This window comes from Carcharodon carcharias, chromosome 31 (assembly GCF_017639515.1).
Source record: "Carcharodon carcharias isolate sCarCar2 chromosome 31, sCarCar2.pri, whole genome shotgun sequence".
Lineage (NCBI taxonomy): Eukaryota > Metazoa > Chordata > Chondrichthyes > Lamniformes > Lamnidae > Carcharodon > Carcharodon carcharias.
Genome location: NC_054497.1, coordinates 4,576,417 through 4,591,379, shown reverse-complemented (window position 1 = coordinate 4,591,379; position 14,963 = coordinate 4,576,417). Strand labels below are relative to the sequence as shown.

Here is a 14,963-nt window from a genome sequence, read left to right as displayed (position 1 = left end):
CCAGATGTTCGTCTAGTAAACCTTTTCTGAGCTGCTAACACATTTAGATCTTTCATAAAATGAGAATACTGTACATGATGCTCCAGATGTGGTCTCACCAGTGCCCAGTACAACTGAAGCATAACTTCACTACTTTTACATTTAATTCCCCTCACAATAAGTGATAATATTCCATTAGCTTTCCTAATGACTTGTTGCACATTAACCTTTTGTGGTTCATGTAGTTTTTTCCAGGCCATTTTGCTTTGTTCTCTTCACCAACAGTGAGCTCCATTGAAACAAAATGGTGTAATCCAATGCTCGGTATCAATTAAAAAGAGTTTTGAGCTCGGTTCCTAGAATATTGTCGATTTTTCCCCCAGCCTTGGGGCAGCTGGCGTGAGCGTCCAGGAAAATAGCACATCAGGATAGTCCACCAATGAATTCCCACCTGTAGGGGAGAATTCCAATGTGGATTGAGAGGTGAATAGCCAGAAGCTATGCATGTGGTTAGATGTGCATTTCAAGCAGGTCGTGACCTGGGATGCGAATGTCACATATTCTGCCTCCAAATCCTGATTTTCACATGAAAGATCAGCACCTGTCGTACCTTCCCCTCCCAGCCACCTGATAGGCAACAACTTCACTGTATGAGCTGGAATCAACGACTGAGGCTTGTTTACAGCACAGGAAGAGATGGTTGGTGTAACATTCCTTCCCCAAAGTCACCTTTAAATTACATTCCTATACTCATGCTAAACCTATAAGGAGAAGCATTCACATATGAAGCTGGGCAGCAGGTGAAAGGGCACACATCAACTGTAGCCTTGAAAGGCCAAAAAACACTTAATGCTACGTACAACGTAGGATAGAAATTCTCACTCAAGATTTGCCATCCTCCCCTCACCAAATTAGCACCTCAAATTGGAATGCTTGTTGGGGATGACAAGCTCATGGGTCACCACATAAGAGAAACGAGAAGGTGCTGGGAAGTAAAGCATGGTCAGCATAAGATTTCACAACAGCAATATCCCAGGAACTAAGCTCAAAACACTCTCTCTCTTCCCCCACCCCCAATCCTCCCCTAATCTGAAGGGAAGTCCAACAGAGGTCCAGCCTAATCACTATTTTAATTTGTGACTAGCTAAATTATTCTGTAACTTCACAAGCTACTTTGAATGCGAAGTGTAAAATTAAAGTATCAGTTGTCTGAATGACAGATAAAGGCAAGATCAATGAAAGATTTATTTCTGTTCATGGGACACAGCAATTTAATTCTTTGCTACAAGTTCTTTCTTCCTGGAGAAAGCCAAATTGACCAGGTCTGGTTGGAAACATCACATACAAGCAAAGTAATCTACAGTCAGATACTAGATGCCACGTTAACTGGTCTCCTTTAGTGACAGCTCGTCAAACAAGTACTCTCCCATCCCATTCTCAGGGACTCCCAGACACTTCAGGTTGGTGATGTAGTCCCCAAGTTGCTTGGTGGACTTGACCTGCTCATCCAAATAGTGAGTCTCCAGGAAGTCATACAGCTGGAAGAGAAAGAAACATTGCAACACTGTCAAAATGTGAAGACCAGGTCCTCTGCAGCCAATTCTCCTCACTCCTGCTTCTCACAGGGAGACAGCTTTCAGGAAATGATTTGTGGTTTACTGCACTATGCCACACAACCAAAACATCATAGTACTTCACTGACAGTAAGTCTGTTTGGGATATCTGCAGGTCAGGAAAGGTGTTATAGAAATAAGAGCCGGGCATTTACTGCCTGTCCCAGAGCCCCTTTACATCCAATCAAGTAGTTTTGAAGTGCAGTCACTGTCGTGATGACATCACATATGCACAGCAAGCTCCCACAGACAACAGTGTGATAATGACAGAGTTTGTGTGATGTCAAAGATTAGATATTGGCCAGGACAAGGAAGATAACATCCCTGCTCTTCAAAATAGCTCCAACTTATGGCATTCACCTGTGAGAGGCAGAGTCCAAGTATAATATCTGATCCGATTGTCCTGCAGTGAAAAGATTCTTTTTTTTTTTTAAATTAAAAAATTCAAGTTCTGGAGTTGTACTTCAACCCAGAACATTCTAGAGTCACTGCTGAAGTGAAGTTCAAATTTTATCCAGATCCTAGCCAATTGCTGTTTGTAACATGGTTCACTTCAGGTCCATGCCCATAGCTACACCAGAATGTAGTCATTCAGGACAATGTGGTGTTGGGTCTAATTGGTTGATCATTTCAAAGACAATGAAACAGTACAAAGTCTACCAGTGATAAGAATTAGGATGAAGTGAAGCTTACATGAGGGTCAGTTTCAGTGGTGGCAAGCTGGTGTAGATCCAGCAGACTCTGGTTCACATTCTTCTCCAGATCCAGGGCAACTTGCATTGCCTGTAGACTGTTGCCCCACTCATCCCTCTCTGGTTTCTAAAATGGAGAAAGACAGGTCAGTTATTGCAGGGTGCTTTCATCATATCCATTTGTACATTCATTAAGGAATGAGTTCAGGAAAAAGTCAACACTTCCACTGTTTTGTTCAGGGCTAGGGGACTAATGTGCACAAAGAAGTCAAAACTCCTTGTAGATCAGGGTACATCTCTGTTACAGCTCAGTCCCCACACAGGAAGATTCAAACATTGGTCTATTCTGTGTAGTTTCTGACCAGTCTACATGGCTAAGCAAAGAATCACTTCACTCCCCTTTCAGGGAAAATTCTGTCAGTAATGAATTGAAGCCACATCATTAAAGCAGCCATTTCCAGCCCCCAATTCCAACCTTCACATCCTGGAGGAGGATGTATCCTCCACGCTGGCTCTGGAATTTCATCAGCTTCTCTGCATGTTCCCGCTTCTCCTCAGAATGATGTTTGAAGAACCGGGAGAAATGGTTGAGGGCAACATCATCCCGGTCAAGGAAAGACACCTGAAAGAGAACAAATGAAATTCCATTAACACACCACTGACCAATTCTAATCCTCAAAATAGAACAAGTCCTCTTCCAGCTTTCTAACCAAACCGACTATTCAGTATGAAGCCACATTAAATTCTCCTCTCCATCCTTCAGTATATTGAATGGTTTAACCACAATTGGAAAAAGACATTGGAAGCTTATCCTGGTAGAAAATGGAACAAAATGACCATCCAACACCAGCTGAAAATTTGAAGGAAATGCAGTTTTGATAAATGATTCCCATTTCAGTTTGATGAATTTTATTAAGTGCAATCTGATTTAAGCTTTTTTGCATTGATTCAGCATGTACTCTCAATTGAGCAGTAATGAAGTGTGGAAGCAGTAACCAGAACACAATTGATCACTAGAAAAATAAAGTTGGAAAGGATGATTATGGACACCATGGAGTTGGGGATTCAAGTAATTTCAAATACAAGTTTCATTTCTTCCAGAAAATTAATGCCTTTATTAGGGTTACAGTGAAGATTCTATAAATTGCTACCATTTCCATTACAGAGCATCTTCAAATATAACAAAATAATTGGTGTACTAATGATGCCACAGGCAAGTAACACAGAGAACATGTTCAAACCTCAGGTAGTCTGAAAACATCTGGAAGTAAAGCTGTTGTAGGGTAGTTGAATTGTGCTATTAATGATAGAGTTGATCTGCAGACATTTGAGTGGAAACATTAATTTTACATACAGCATACACAGCAGCAACTACACATGTGCTTTCAACTCCAACTCTACACTGACTGAAGTAGCCTATGCTTTCCTATTGGTTACTACAGATTGTTATCTTCCTTAAGTATTATTCTTAAAGATACATTACACACTAAATAAAACTAATTACTACAAGCTGGTATTAGTGAAGTGACTATGAAGCTGTCAAATTATTAAAAATCCAACTGGTTCACCAATAAAAGCTGCTGCCTTTACCCAGTCTGGCCCACAGGTGACTCCATTCCCACACCAACATTGTTGACTCAACTCCCTTCTGAAATAACCAAGAAAGCCACTCAGTTGGGGCCAGGCAGTAATTGCCAATCACATACTGATATAAATACTCAAAGATTAACCTTAAGACCATTTTAGCTCTATGCATATCAGTCATTGAGCAGTGAATTAACATATCAGTTGATGTTGAACATCACTACTATATCTCACTATTGTAGTAATATTACTACCAAATTTGGATTGAACTGACATTGAGTTAGGACAGCAACAAAAAAATAGGCAACAAATCAAGAAATGAGGGGGAAAAGAATCTATTGTGTTGAAATAAACTCTACTTTAAGCCAACAGAAACAACACTTACCAAAGAAAGGTAAAGATAGGAGGCAGTGAGCTCCCCATTAATCTGCTTGTTGACAGCAACTTCACAATCCTGGTGATGGTTTTGACAAACCTGAGTCCATTTTGTGACTGCGTGCTAACTCCCACCAAAACTCAAACCTTACCACAAATTTAGGATCAACACCAGCTACAGCTAAACTTCACAGCCATAAACACTTGAATTTATACTCTAGGAAAACCGCACCATATTATTAAGCAGGAAATTACATAATCAGCAATGGCCAACCACTCTTGTTAACCAATCAGTCAGTTGGCATGTCTAATTAGATTCCAATCAGCACAGGATTGGATGCGGGACCCAGGAATCAATCAGAGCGTGATTGATAATTCAACCATGATAGAATTGCTGATTGATCTTAAAATGAGGCTTAAAGTTTCTCTACCTGAAAGTGTTAATAAAATATACTCTAAAACCTCATTATTTCATTTGAGTGGAGATATGAAGAGAGTTGAGGCAGTCCCGCAGAGTTGCATTAGTTTGTTACTGCACAGGACTCTTTTATTCGAATTTTTCAATGATAGTGTAGGGAGCCAATTGGGAAATAGAGATACCCCCAGGGCTGGGACAGAGGGAAAAGTCAGATGTTGCAATGCTCCCTTCACTGCCAACTGCACCTCACTGATATTTACACACATGGAGATACTAATAGCAGACAATATTTTCCTCTTAGCTTATAGTAACAGAAAGAATATGCTGTGGTCATCCAGTATATGGATGTGATGATAGATTGACAATTGATGGCATTGTGGACCCATTCTGAATCTCTTGAGGATCTCTTGAGGAATCTCTTGAGGATTCCCTGGGTCACAGGAAAGCCAGCTTGAAAATTAGTGCCGTAGCAATGTGCTGAGCCCCTCAGCTACATGGTAGGACGCAGGCCTCCATGTGTAGTGTCTCCAGGATTCAGTTGCATATTGTCTGCCCACCACTGTATTATCTCAATATCTAGTTTTTTATTGTTCCAAGGACACCATCTACTCTCAAGAATGTTTCCGATGAGATATTTTCTGCTACTGTTTAGATAGAATTACATTGAAGGCACAGCACAGAAATTGGCCACTTGGCCCAACAGCTTCACACCGGCATTTATGTCTTCATGATGTCCATCCACCCTACAATTGATTCCGTTAAACTGAGGCAACTTTCAACAATGGCTTGGTAGGCTGTGTGGAAGTGGAGAATTGAAGATTCCCACTCAATTAAAGGGTATGATCAAAGTGTTGACATATAGATTGGTGAAAGTAAGTTACTTTTGTTCAATAGTTGCTTCAAATATCAAATTGCAGTTTAGCCCAATCTTGTTGAATTCACTTACAAATTTGGATATTACACCAGAAACGTTACTGGCCGCCCATATTAATACTGTGGCTACAGGAGCAAGTCAGGGGCTGGGAATTCTTGCCTCAAAACCTGTCCACCATCTACAAGGCACAAACCAAGAGTGCGATGGAACACTCTCCACTTGCCCGGATCTTACATAAATACTTTTTGAGCTGACATCTGAATGAATTAATGGCAAAGCCAGCACTTGTTGTCTTTGAGACATTAGTGTGCTAAGCTGCTGCCTTGGGGCACTTTAGTCCATGTAAGTGCTCCAGGATTTTGACCCAGCGATGCTTCAACAACACTCAAGAACCTTGACACCATCCAGGATGAAGAAGCTGATTTGTTTGGCACCCCTTCCAATTTGTGAAACATTCACTCCACCCCTGATGCACAGTGGCAGCAATGTGTACCATCTACAAGATACACTGCATCATCTCGCCAAGGCTCCTTCAGCAGCACCTTTCAAATTCACAACCTCTACTATCTAGAAGGACAAGGGCAGTAGATGCTTAAGAACATCACCAACTGCAACTTCCCATCCTAGTCTCTCACCATCCTGACTTGGAACCATATTACCACTCAGCTAAAATTCTGAAACTCCCTCTCTAACAGCACTCTGATTGTTCCCACACCAGATGGACTGCAGTGGTTCAAGGAAGTGACTCATCATCACTTTCTCAGGTGTAATTGTGGATGGGCAATAAATGTAGCCTAGCCATTTGCACTCATGACCGAAATGAGATCATATTGAATGGTGGGGCTGAATTGCCTGCTCCTAGTTCTTATATCCCAACATCAAATATATAAAAAAACACATGCTGTGCAATATTACACAATAAGAAACCATTCCTTTGTCTGGTACTTTATTGAATACATGAAGTAGCTTAAACTTGGACTAACTTGGGGGGGGAAACAAAACAACACATCAAGTGGCTTAAAATTCCACTTACTTTGCCAAGGCTGCAGCGTGTACTATCTATAGGATGCACTGTAGCAACTTGTCAAGGCTTCTTCAATAGCCCCTCCCTAACCCATGACCTCCACTGTCTAGAAGGACAAAGGAAGCAGGTGCATGGGAAAACCACCAGCCCCAAACTTCCCCTCGGAGTTACACACAATCTGGATTTGGACAGAAATCACTGCTCCACCATCGCTGGGGGGGGGGGTCAAAATCCTGGAGCACTTACATGGACTAAAGTACCCCAAGGCAGCAGCTTAGCACACTAATATCTCAAAGACAACAAGTGCTGGCTTTGCCATTAATTCATTCAGCTGTCAGCTCAAAAAGTATTTACTCAGTGACGCTACAGTATTACTTCCAGGCCACCATTCTTCTCCAACAGTGGATCGCATTTAAAGTAATCTGCGTAATCCAAAGCAGTTCAGGTCAGCGTTAATTAAAAGGAGTGTGTGGGTTTTGAGCTCAATTCCTGGAATATTGCTGCTTATGAAACCTTGCATGGATGTTCCACAGCCCAGGAGTGGCTGGGAAAAAAATAGGGAACCACATCAGGTCAGTTCACCACTGATTGCATTCCTGCTACTGGGGGAAAAAAAATTCACAAGGTGGATTGAGATAAATATCTATTTCCCATGGAATGGAAGTAGGCAACTAATTTGAATATTTAAGGATCTAATAGGGAACACTCAGATTTGACCTGGGACTACCAGAGGATTGTTTACATGTCCATTTCTGGCTTTAAACACAATTAATGTTAACTTTCACTTAAGAAAACACTTGTACCTGCCCCTCAGCCAACTGATAGGAAACAAGTTAAAAATTGTACAAACATGGAATCCAAGCATGGAGGATGGCTTTCAGAAGTGGAAGAGATGAGTGATATAATCTTCCCAAAGTCTCCTTGTAAACATACTCTTGCACTAAAGAACTAAACCTATAAAAAGGTGAAGTCATTCAAAGTAGAGGCTCGGTAAGGTCAAGAAGTTGCTTTAATTGTAGCCTTGAAACACAACAAGCACTTGGTGTTGATGTGGAACAGAAATTCTTGTTCAACGTTTGCCACATATCACCAAACTTCCAACATTAGGCCTGCAGCACCTCAAATCTGAATTCTGGTTTGGGGGGGTGGCGGGGGAAGAAATGACAACCTCATAGGCCACCAACCATCATAACAAGGAACAAGAAAAGGTGCTGGCATGTGGGAGTCTGGTCATTTGCTCACCACATAAAGTCCAGGGGAGGAACCACAGTCTAATCACTAACTATCAAATTACAATAATGATTCCTGGCTAGCTGCTTTGAGGTGCTAAAAGGTGTCAAACTAATGCAGGTATCAGTGATCTGAATGATGAGCAATAGACAAGGTCAATTAAAGATCTTTATTTCACAGGACACAGCAATTTAAGTTCTTTCTTCTTGGAGAAAGCCAAATTGTCCAGGTCTAGTTGGAAGTATTACATACAAGCAAAGTAATCTACAATCAGATACTAGATGCCATGTTAACTGGTCTCCTTTAGTGAGAGTTTGTCAAACAGGTGCTCTCCCATCCCATTTTCAGGAGCTCCCAGACGCTTCAGGTTGGTGATGTAGTCCAAGTTGCTTGATGGTCTTGACCTGCTCATCCAAATAGTGAGTCTCCAGGAAGTCTCACAGCTGGAAGAGAAAGAAACATTGCAACAGTCAAAATGTCAGTTCCTCTGCAGCCAATTCTCCTCACTCTTGTTTATAGCAGATGGCTCAGGAAACAATTGGTCTTTTACTGCATTATGCCACACACCCAAACATCTTTTGCATATAAACTTCAAAATACTATACAAATAAGATTGGAATTTACTGTGGCAGTGGAGGGTGCTTTGGGACAATCAAGTGCATTCACTGTTGTGATACAGGAAACACAGCAGCCAATGTGCACAGCAAGCTCCTACAGAATGCAAAAAGAGACAGTTTGAGAGATGTTGATCAAGGATTAGATATCATCCAAGACAGAGACAACACCCCTGCTCTTCAATAGAGACTCAGGACCCTTCGCATCCACTTGAGACAGAGTCTAAGTTAACATCTGATCGGAAGGTCCTGCACAAGACTAAGCTTTTAAAAAAATTCAAGTCCTGGAGTTGGTCTTCAACCTGGAACATTCTAGAGTCACTGCTAAAGTCAAGTTAATTTTATCCAGGTTTTTGCAGTTTGTAATGTGGCTCACTTGGATGCCCTTGGCTACACTAGAACACTGATTCAGGACAATGCTGTGTTGGGTTTCCAATTGGTCTCTTGGTTGATCATTTCAAAAGGCAACAAAACAGTACAAAGTCTACCAGTGATCAGAATTAGGATGAAGTGAAGCTTACATGAGGGTCAGTCTCAGTGGTGGCGAGTTGGTGTAGATCCAGCAGACTCTGGTTCACATTCTTCTCCAAATCCAGGGCAACTTGCATTGCCTGTAGACTGTTGCCCCACTCATCCCTCTCTGGTTTCTGAAATGGAGAAAGACAGGTCAGTTATTGCAGGGTGCTTTCATCATATCCATTTGTACATTTATTAAGGAATGAGTTCAGGAACAGATCAACTCTTTTCCCGTTTTATTCAGAGCTATGGGACTAATGTACACAAAGAAGTCAAAACTTCTTGTAGATCAGGGTACATCTCTGCTACAGCTCAGTCCTCACACAGGAAGATTCAAACATTGGTCTATTCTGTGTATAGACTTAGTCATATACATTGTGAGAGATCAGAAACTAAAATAATCATTTCACTCTCCCTTCAGGATTTGAACATTCTGTCAATGTGACATAATTTAAGCAGCCATTTCCCTCCCCAATTCCAACCTTCACATCCTGGAGGATGATTGTGGCCTCCACACTGGTTCTGGAATTTCATCAGCTTCTCTGCACGTTCCCACTCTCCTCGGAATGATATTTGAAAAAAACTGGGAGAAATTGAGGGTGACATCATCCTGGTCAAAGAAAGACACCTGAAAGAACAATTCAAATTCCATTAACACCACTGACCCCAATTCTAATCCTCAAAAAAGTTAGATGAAGTCCTCTTCCAGCTTTCTAATCAAATTTGAGGCAATACAAAGTCACATCAAATTCTCTTTGCCTTCCTAGTGTATATTCAATGTTCTGTAACCCAGTTTCAAATTGTGAAGATTAGTCTGGTAGAAGAAGGACTATCCAACACCAGTAGAATATTTGAAGGAAGTGCAGTTTTGCTACATCAGTTAAAACTCCCATTTCAATCCGATAACTCAGATTACACTTATCCAATGAAATTCGAACAGTTTGCATTGGCTTAACATCTACCCTCAATTCAACAGTAACAAAATGTGGAAACTGTAACCAGAACAATAAATTGGAAGAGTATGAATTGGCATTATAGACATCATGAAAATGAGAATTTAAAAAAAGTAACTTCTACTGTATGTTAGTTTCCAGAAAATGGCAAGACTTCCAATAGGAATAGTCAATATTGACTAAATTGTTTCCATTTCAGACTCAAAGCATGAGACAACATTGATGTACCAGTGATCCAGAGAACACGTTTTCAAGTCTCAAGCAGTCTGAAAACAACATGGAGTAAAGCTGCCAGAGAAACTGATCATGAAGTAGTTAAATTATTAAAAATCCAACTGGTTAGCTAATGAAAGTGGCCTGACCTACAGGTGATTCCATTCCCAAACCAACACAGCTGACTTAACTCCTTTCTGAAGTAACCAAGAAATGCATTCAGTTGTGGCAACTTAGGGGATGGGCAGTTAAATGCCAATCATAGAATATTTATTCTGAATTTAATTCTCACTTTTGCTCCTCATATGTCACTCAGAGCAGTGAATTAATACATCAGTTAATGTTGGACATCACTACCAGATCTCACTGTTACAGTATTATAACCAAAAATTAGTTGGACAGCAACAAAGCTGAATAAAACAAGTAATAAGTCATGTTTTGTTGAAATGCAGAGGTGGGTCAGCAGCAGGTGAAGAAATAGTTTACTTCAACATAATAGATGTTTTAAACTAATAGACAACATTCACCATGGAAAGATAAAGATAGGAGGCAGTGAGCTCCATGTGAATCTGCTTGTTGACAGCAACTTCACAATCCAGGTGATAGTTTTAACAAACCTGAGAGTCCGTTTTGTGAACATGGGCTTCTTTTCCCTAATTTTCACCAAAACTCAAACCCTATCACAAATTTAAGATTAACACCAACTAAACCTAAAATGTCACTGCTATAGAACTTGAACTTATACTCTGGGAGCACAGCCCCATTTTATTAAACAGGGATGACATCATAAATGTTGGCCAACAACTCTTGTCAACCAATCAAACAGCTGCCATGTCCAGTTGGGTTCCAATTAGCACAGGGTAGGATTTGGGACACAGGAACCAATCAGAATGTTAAGGGAGAGGCTCGATTGATTGACAACTCAACCATGATAGAATTGTTGATTAAGTTTGTATTTGTGAAGAGGGTCAAAATCAAAGTGTCTCTACCTGAAAATTATAATAAAATATCCTCTAAAATCTTATTTTGACATTTGAGTAGAGGTGTTGACAAGCTTGATGCAGGTCCACAATGTTATATTAGTTTATTACTCTGATAGACTCTCTTTTTCTTAACTTTTGAATGACAGTGTTGGAAGCCTATTGGAAAATAGAGGCATCATTTGCAGCAAATGTTTTCTTATTATTTTACAGCAGCAGAAACAATGTGCCTTGGATCATCCAATATATTGATCTGCTAACAGAAAAAGTGATCACGAAATAGTCAAATTATTAAAAATCCAACTGGTTCACCAATGAAAGTGGCTGTCTTTACCTAGACTGTCCTACAGGTGACTCCATTTCCACACCAACATAGCTGACTCAACTCCTTTCTGAAGCAACCAAGAAATCCAATATACTGATCTGATGATAGATTGACAAAAGATGAGTTTGTTGACCCATTCTGAATCTCCTGTGATCACCTTGAGGATTCCATGCATTGCAGGAAACCCAGTTTGAAAAATAATGCTGTAATGTGCTGAGCACCTCAGCTACAAGGTAGGCCCCAGGCCTCCATGTCTAATTTCCCCTGGAATCGATTGCTTGAAGCATATAATATTGTATTACCCCTGTATTCAATTTTTGATTGTTTCAAGGGCAATCATCTACTCTCAAGAACATTTCTGATTAGATATTTTCTGCTAATGTTCGGAGAGAATTACACTAAATGTACAGTATAGAAACTGGCCACTTGGTCCAGCAGCTTCATGCTGCCACTTAAGTCTTCACAATGTCTTCCCACTCAACATTTGGTTCTCTTAACCAAATTGAAACAGTCTTCAGTAACGGATTGGTAGCCTGTGTGGAAGTGGTGAACTGAAGATTCCCACTCAATTAAAGGGTGTGATCAAAGCCTTGACATATAGGTTGATGGAAGTAAGAGACTTTTGTTCAATAGTTGCTTCAAATGCCTGGTAGCAGTTTAGCCCAATCTTGTTGGATTCACTTACAAATTTGGATATTACACCAGAGAAGTTACTGGGCCAACCATATAAACACCATGGCTAACAAGAGCAGGTCAGAGGCTGGGAATTCTGTGTCGCGTAACTCATCTCCTGTCTCGCCAAAGCCTGTCCACCATCTACAAGACAAGAAGGGAGTGCGATGGAGTACTCCACTTGCCTGGATGAGTGCAGCTCCAACAACACTCAAGAAACCTGACACCATCCAGGACAAAGAAGCTGACTTGATCGTCACCCCATCCAATGTGTGAAACATTCACTCTACGCCCTATGCATGGTGGCATCAGTGTATGCTGTCCACAAGATACACTGCAGCATCTCGTCAAGGCCCCTTCAACAGCACCTTCCAAACCTTCGACCTCGACTCTTTAGAAGGACGAGGGTGGTGGATGCTGAAGAACACAGCCTGCAAGTTTCCATTCAATTCTCTCACCATCCTGACTTGGAACTATATCGTCACTCAGTCAAAATCCTGGAACTCCCTGTCAAACAACATTCTGTTCATCTTGCATCAGATGGTTTGCGGCAGTTTAAGAAATCAACTCACCACCACATTCTTAAGTTTAATTGGGCAAAATCTATCCTGGTCATCGACACTCACATCCCAAGTTCAAATATATGAAAAAAATATGTTGTGTAATATTGCACAATAAGAACCTATTCATTTTTTTTTATCATTCATCACTGTGGGCATCACTGGCTAGACCAGCATTTATTGCTCATCCATAATTGCCCTTGAGAAGATAGTGGTGAGCTGCCTTATTGAACTGCAGCAGTACCAGTGGTGTAGGTACACCCACAGTAGTTATTTTACTGTCTGGTGCTTTAGTGAATGCATGAGCTAGTTTGAAATAAATTGATTAACACAGGGGCACAAAAGAACACGTCAATTGGCTTCAATTTCCACACCCTCTGCCAAGGCTGCAGTGTGTCCCATCTACAAGGTGCACTGCAGTAACTTGCCAAGACTTCTCCAACAGCCCCTCCCTATCCAGTGACCTCCACAACCTACAGCAGAGGAAGCAGGTGCATGGGAACACCACCATCTCCAGTTTCCCCTGGGAATTACACACCACCCTGACTGGGACTGAAATCACCATTCCTTCATTGTGATAAAAGGAAAATACTGCGGATGCTGGAAATCTGAAACAAAAACTGGAAAAACTCAGCGGGTCTGACAGCATCTGCAGAAAGGAATACAGTGAGTGTTTCAAGTCTGTATAACTCTTCATCAGAGCATACAGACTTGAAATGTTAACTGTATTCCTCTCTGCAGATGCTGTCAGACCTGCTGAGTTTTTCCAGCTATTTTTCTTTTATTCCTTCATTGTTGTCAGGTCAAAACCCTGGAACAACCTACCTAACAGCATGGCAGGAGCACCTTCACATGGACTACAGCACTTCCAGGCAACAGCTCAGAACACTAACCTTGCAAAGCCAATAAGTGCCGGCCCTGCCATTAATTGAGACGTCAGCGCAAAAATCACTGATATTGCAGTGTTACTTCCAGGCAAGCACTCTTTCCCCAACAGTAGGTAGCATTGAAAGAAAACTGTAACCCAATACAGCTGAGTGTCAAAGAAACAAAGCTTTTTTTTGAGCTCTGTTCCTGGAGCATTACTGCTGTGAAATCTTGGGCTGATTTGTCCCCAGCCCTGGGTGACTGACTTGGCAGCATGGGAGAAGCAGCAGGGAGCTACATGGTGATGGCTTGTCAATGCCACTGGTGAACATTCCCATGATGGATTAAGCAACGTATTGGTTGTCTAGAATGGAGGTAGAAAATCAATCTGAATGATTAAAGTCTAAGTGAAGCCCCAGCTTTTGGCCCAGGAACAAAGGAAGAGTTTTATCTGTCCATTTCAGGCAGGGGAACTTCATATCAAAAATAAGCACCTGTTATACATTGTGGAATCCTCACCAGCTCAGGTTGCCAAGTCAGATGGCTGACATAAAAAAGTTAAAACTCTAGGGGACTCCAAGAGTTGGAACTTGTTTGAAGAACTGGAACAGACAGGTGGTCTAATCATTTCCTGAAAAGTCACCTTTAAATTATATTCCTGTAGTGCAGGAAATAACTAAACCCTGTTTTAGTATGCTAAGGGATAGTAGCAGGCCATCACTGGAAAGGCAGTTCATCATATGATCATTTCACTTTAGCTTTTGAGCAGCATACACTCTGCTGCTGACATGCACACAAAAATAGGCAAAGATTAAAGACATGTGCCTAGTTTCAATACATGAACCAACATATTTACCCAATCGCTTATGAGTGATTGGTGCCTTGATATTATCTAAACATGACAAACCTAATAAGACATACAAATGTGGCTAGGCAGAGGACAGAACTTGCTTTAATTGCAATGCTAGTCTTGAATACCATAACATGCCCTTATGTTAACATTGAATAGAATTTCTTGTTCAACACTTCCCAGTTCCTTCTTTTAAATTTCCTCCATAAGCACCTCGACTCCTGAATTTTTGTTGGGGATGACAAGCTCATATGTCACCATGCACCACAGAAGTCACTGGGATGTAGAAACCTGAATATCATTCTGCACCCTCCCCCAAATTAAGATCCACAGTTCAATCACTGTTGTAATTTTGTAAAGCGGTCAGTAAACATTGTAACTTAAGCTACTGATCACTAAGGAGTCAAACTAAAACAAGTATCAGGTTGTCTGAATATCAGGGACTAGACAAGATCAAAGATATTTTTTGAAATTTCATTTCATAGGACACAGCAATTTAATTCTTTGCTACAAGTTCTTTCTTCCTGAAAACCAAATTGTCCAGGTCTAGTTGGAAATGCACATCACGTACAAGCAAAGTAATCTACAATCAGATACTAGATGCCATGTTAACTGCTCAAACAG

General features: G+C 40.9%; 1 protein-coding gene across 1 annotated transcript; it reads right to left on the bottom strand.

The window, feature by feature from the left end:
- Positions 1–1,361: 1,361 nt before the first annotated feature.
- Positions 1,362–12,523, bottom strand: LOC121271489 (ferritin, middle subunit-like). The gene is made up of 7 exons (XM_041177471.1): positions 12,440–12,523; positions 9,795–9,911; positions 8,925–9,050; positions 4,254–4,367; positions 2,760–2,906; positions 2,286–2,411; positions 1,362–1,517 (listed from the first exon to the last, which is right to left on the bottom strand). The coding sequence occupies exons 1-7, from the start codon at positions 12,521–12,523 to the stop codon at positions 1,362–1,364; spliced, it is 870 nt and encodes a 289-aa protein (XP_041033405.1).
- Between the last annotated feature and the right edge of the window lie 2,440 nt (positions 12,524–14,963).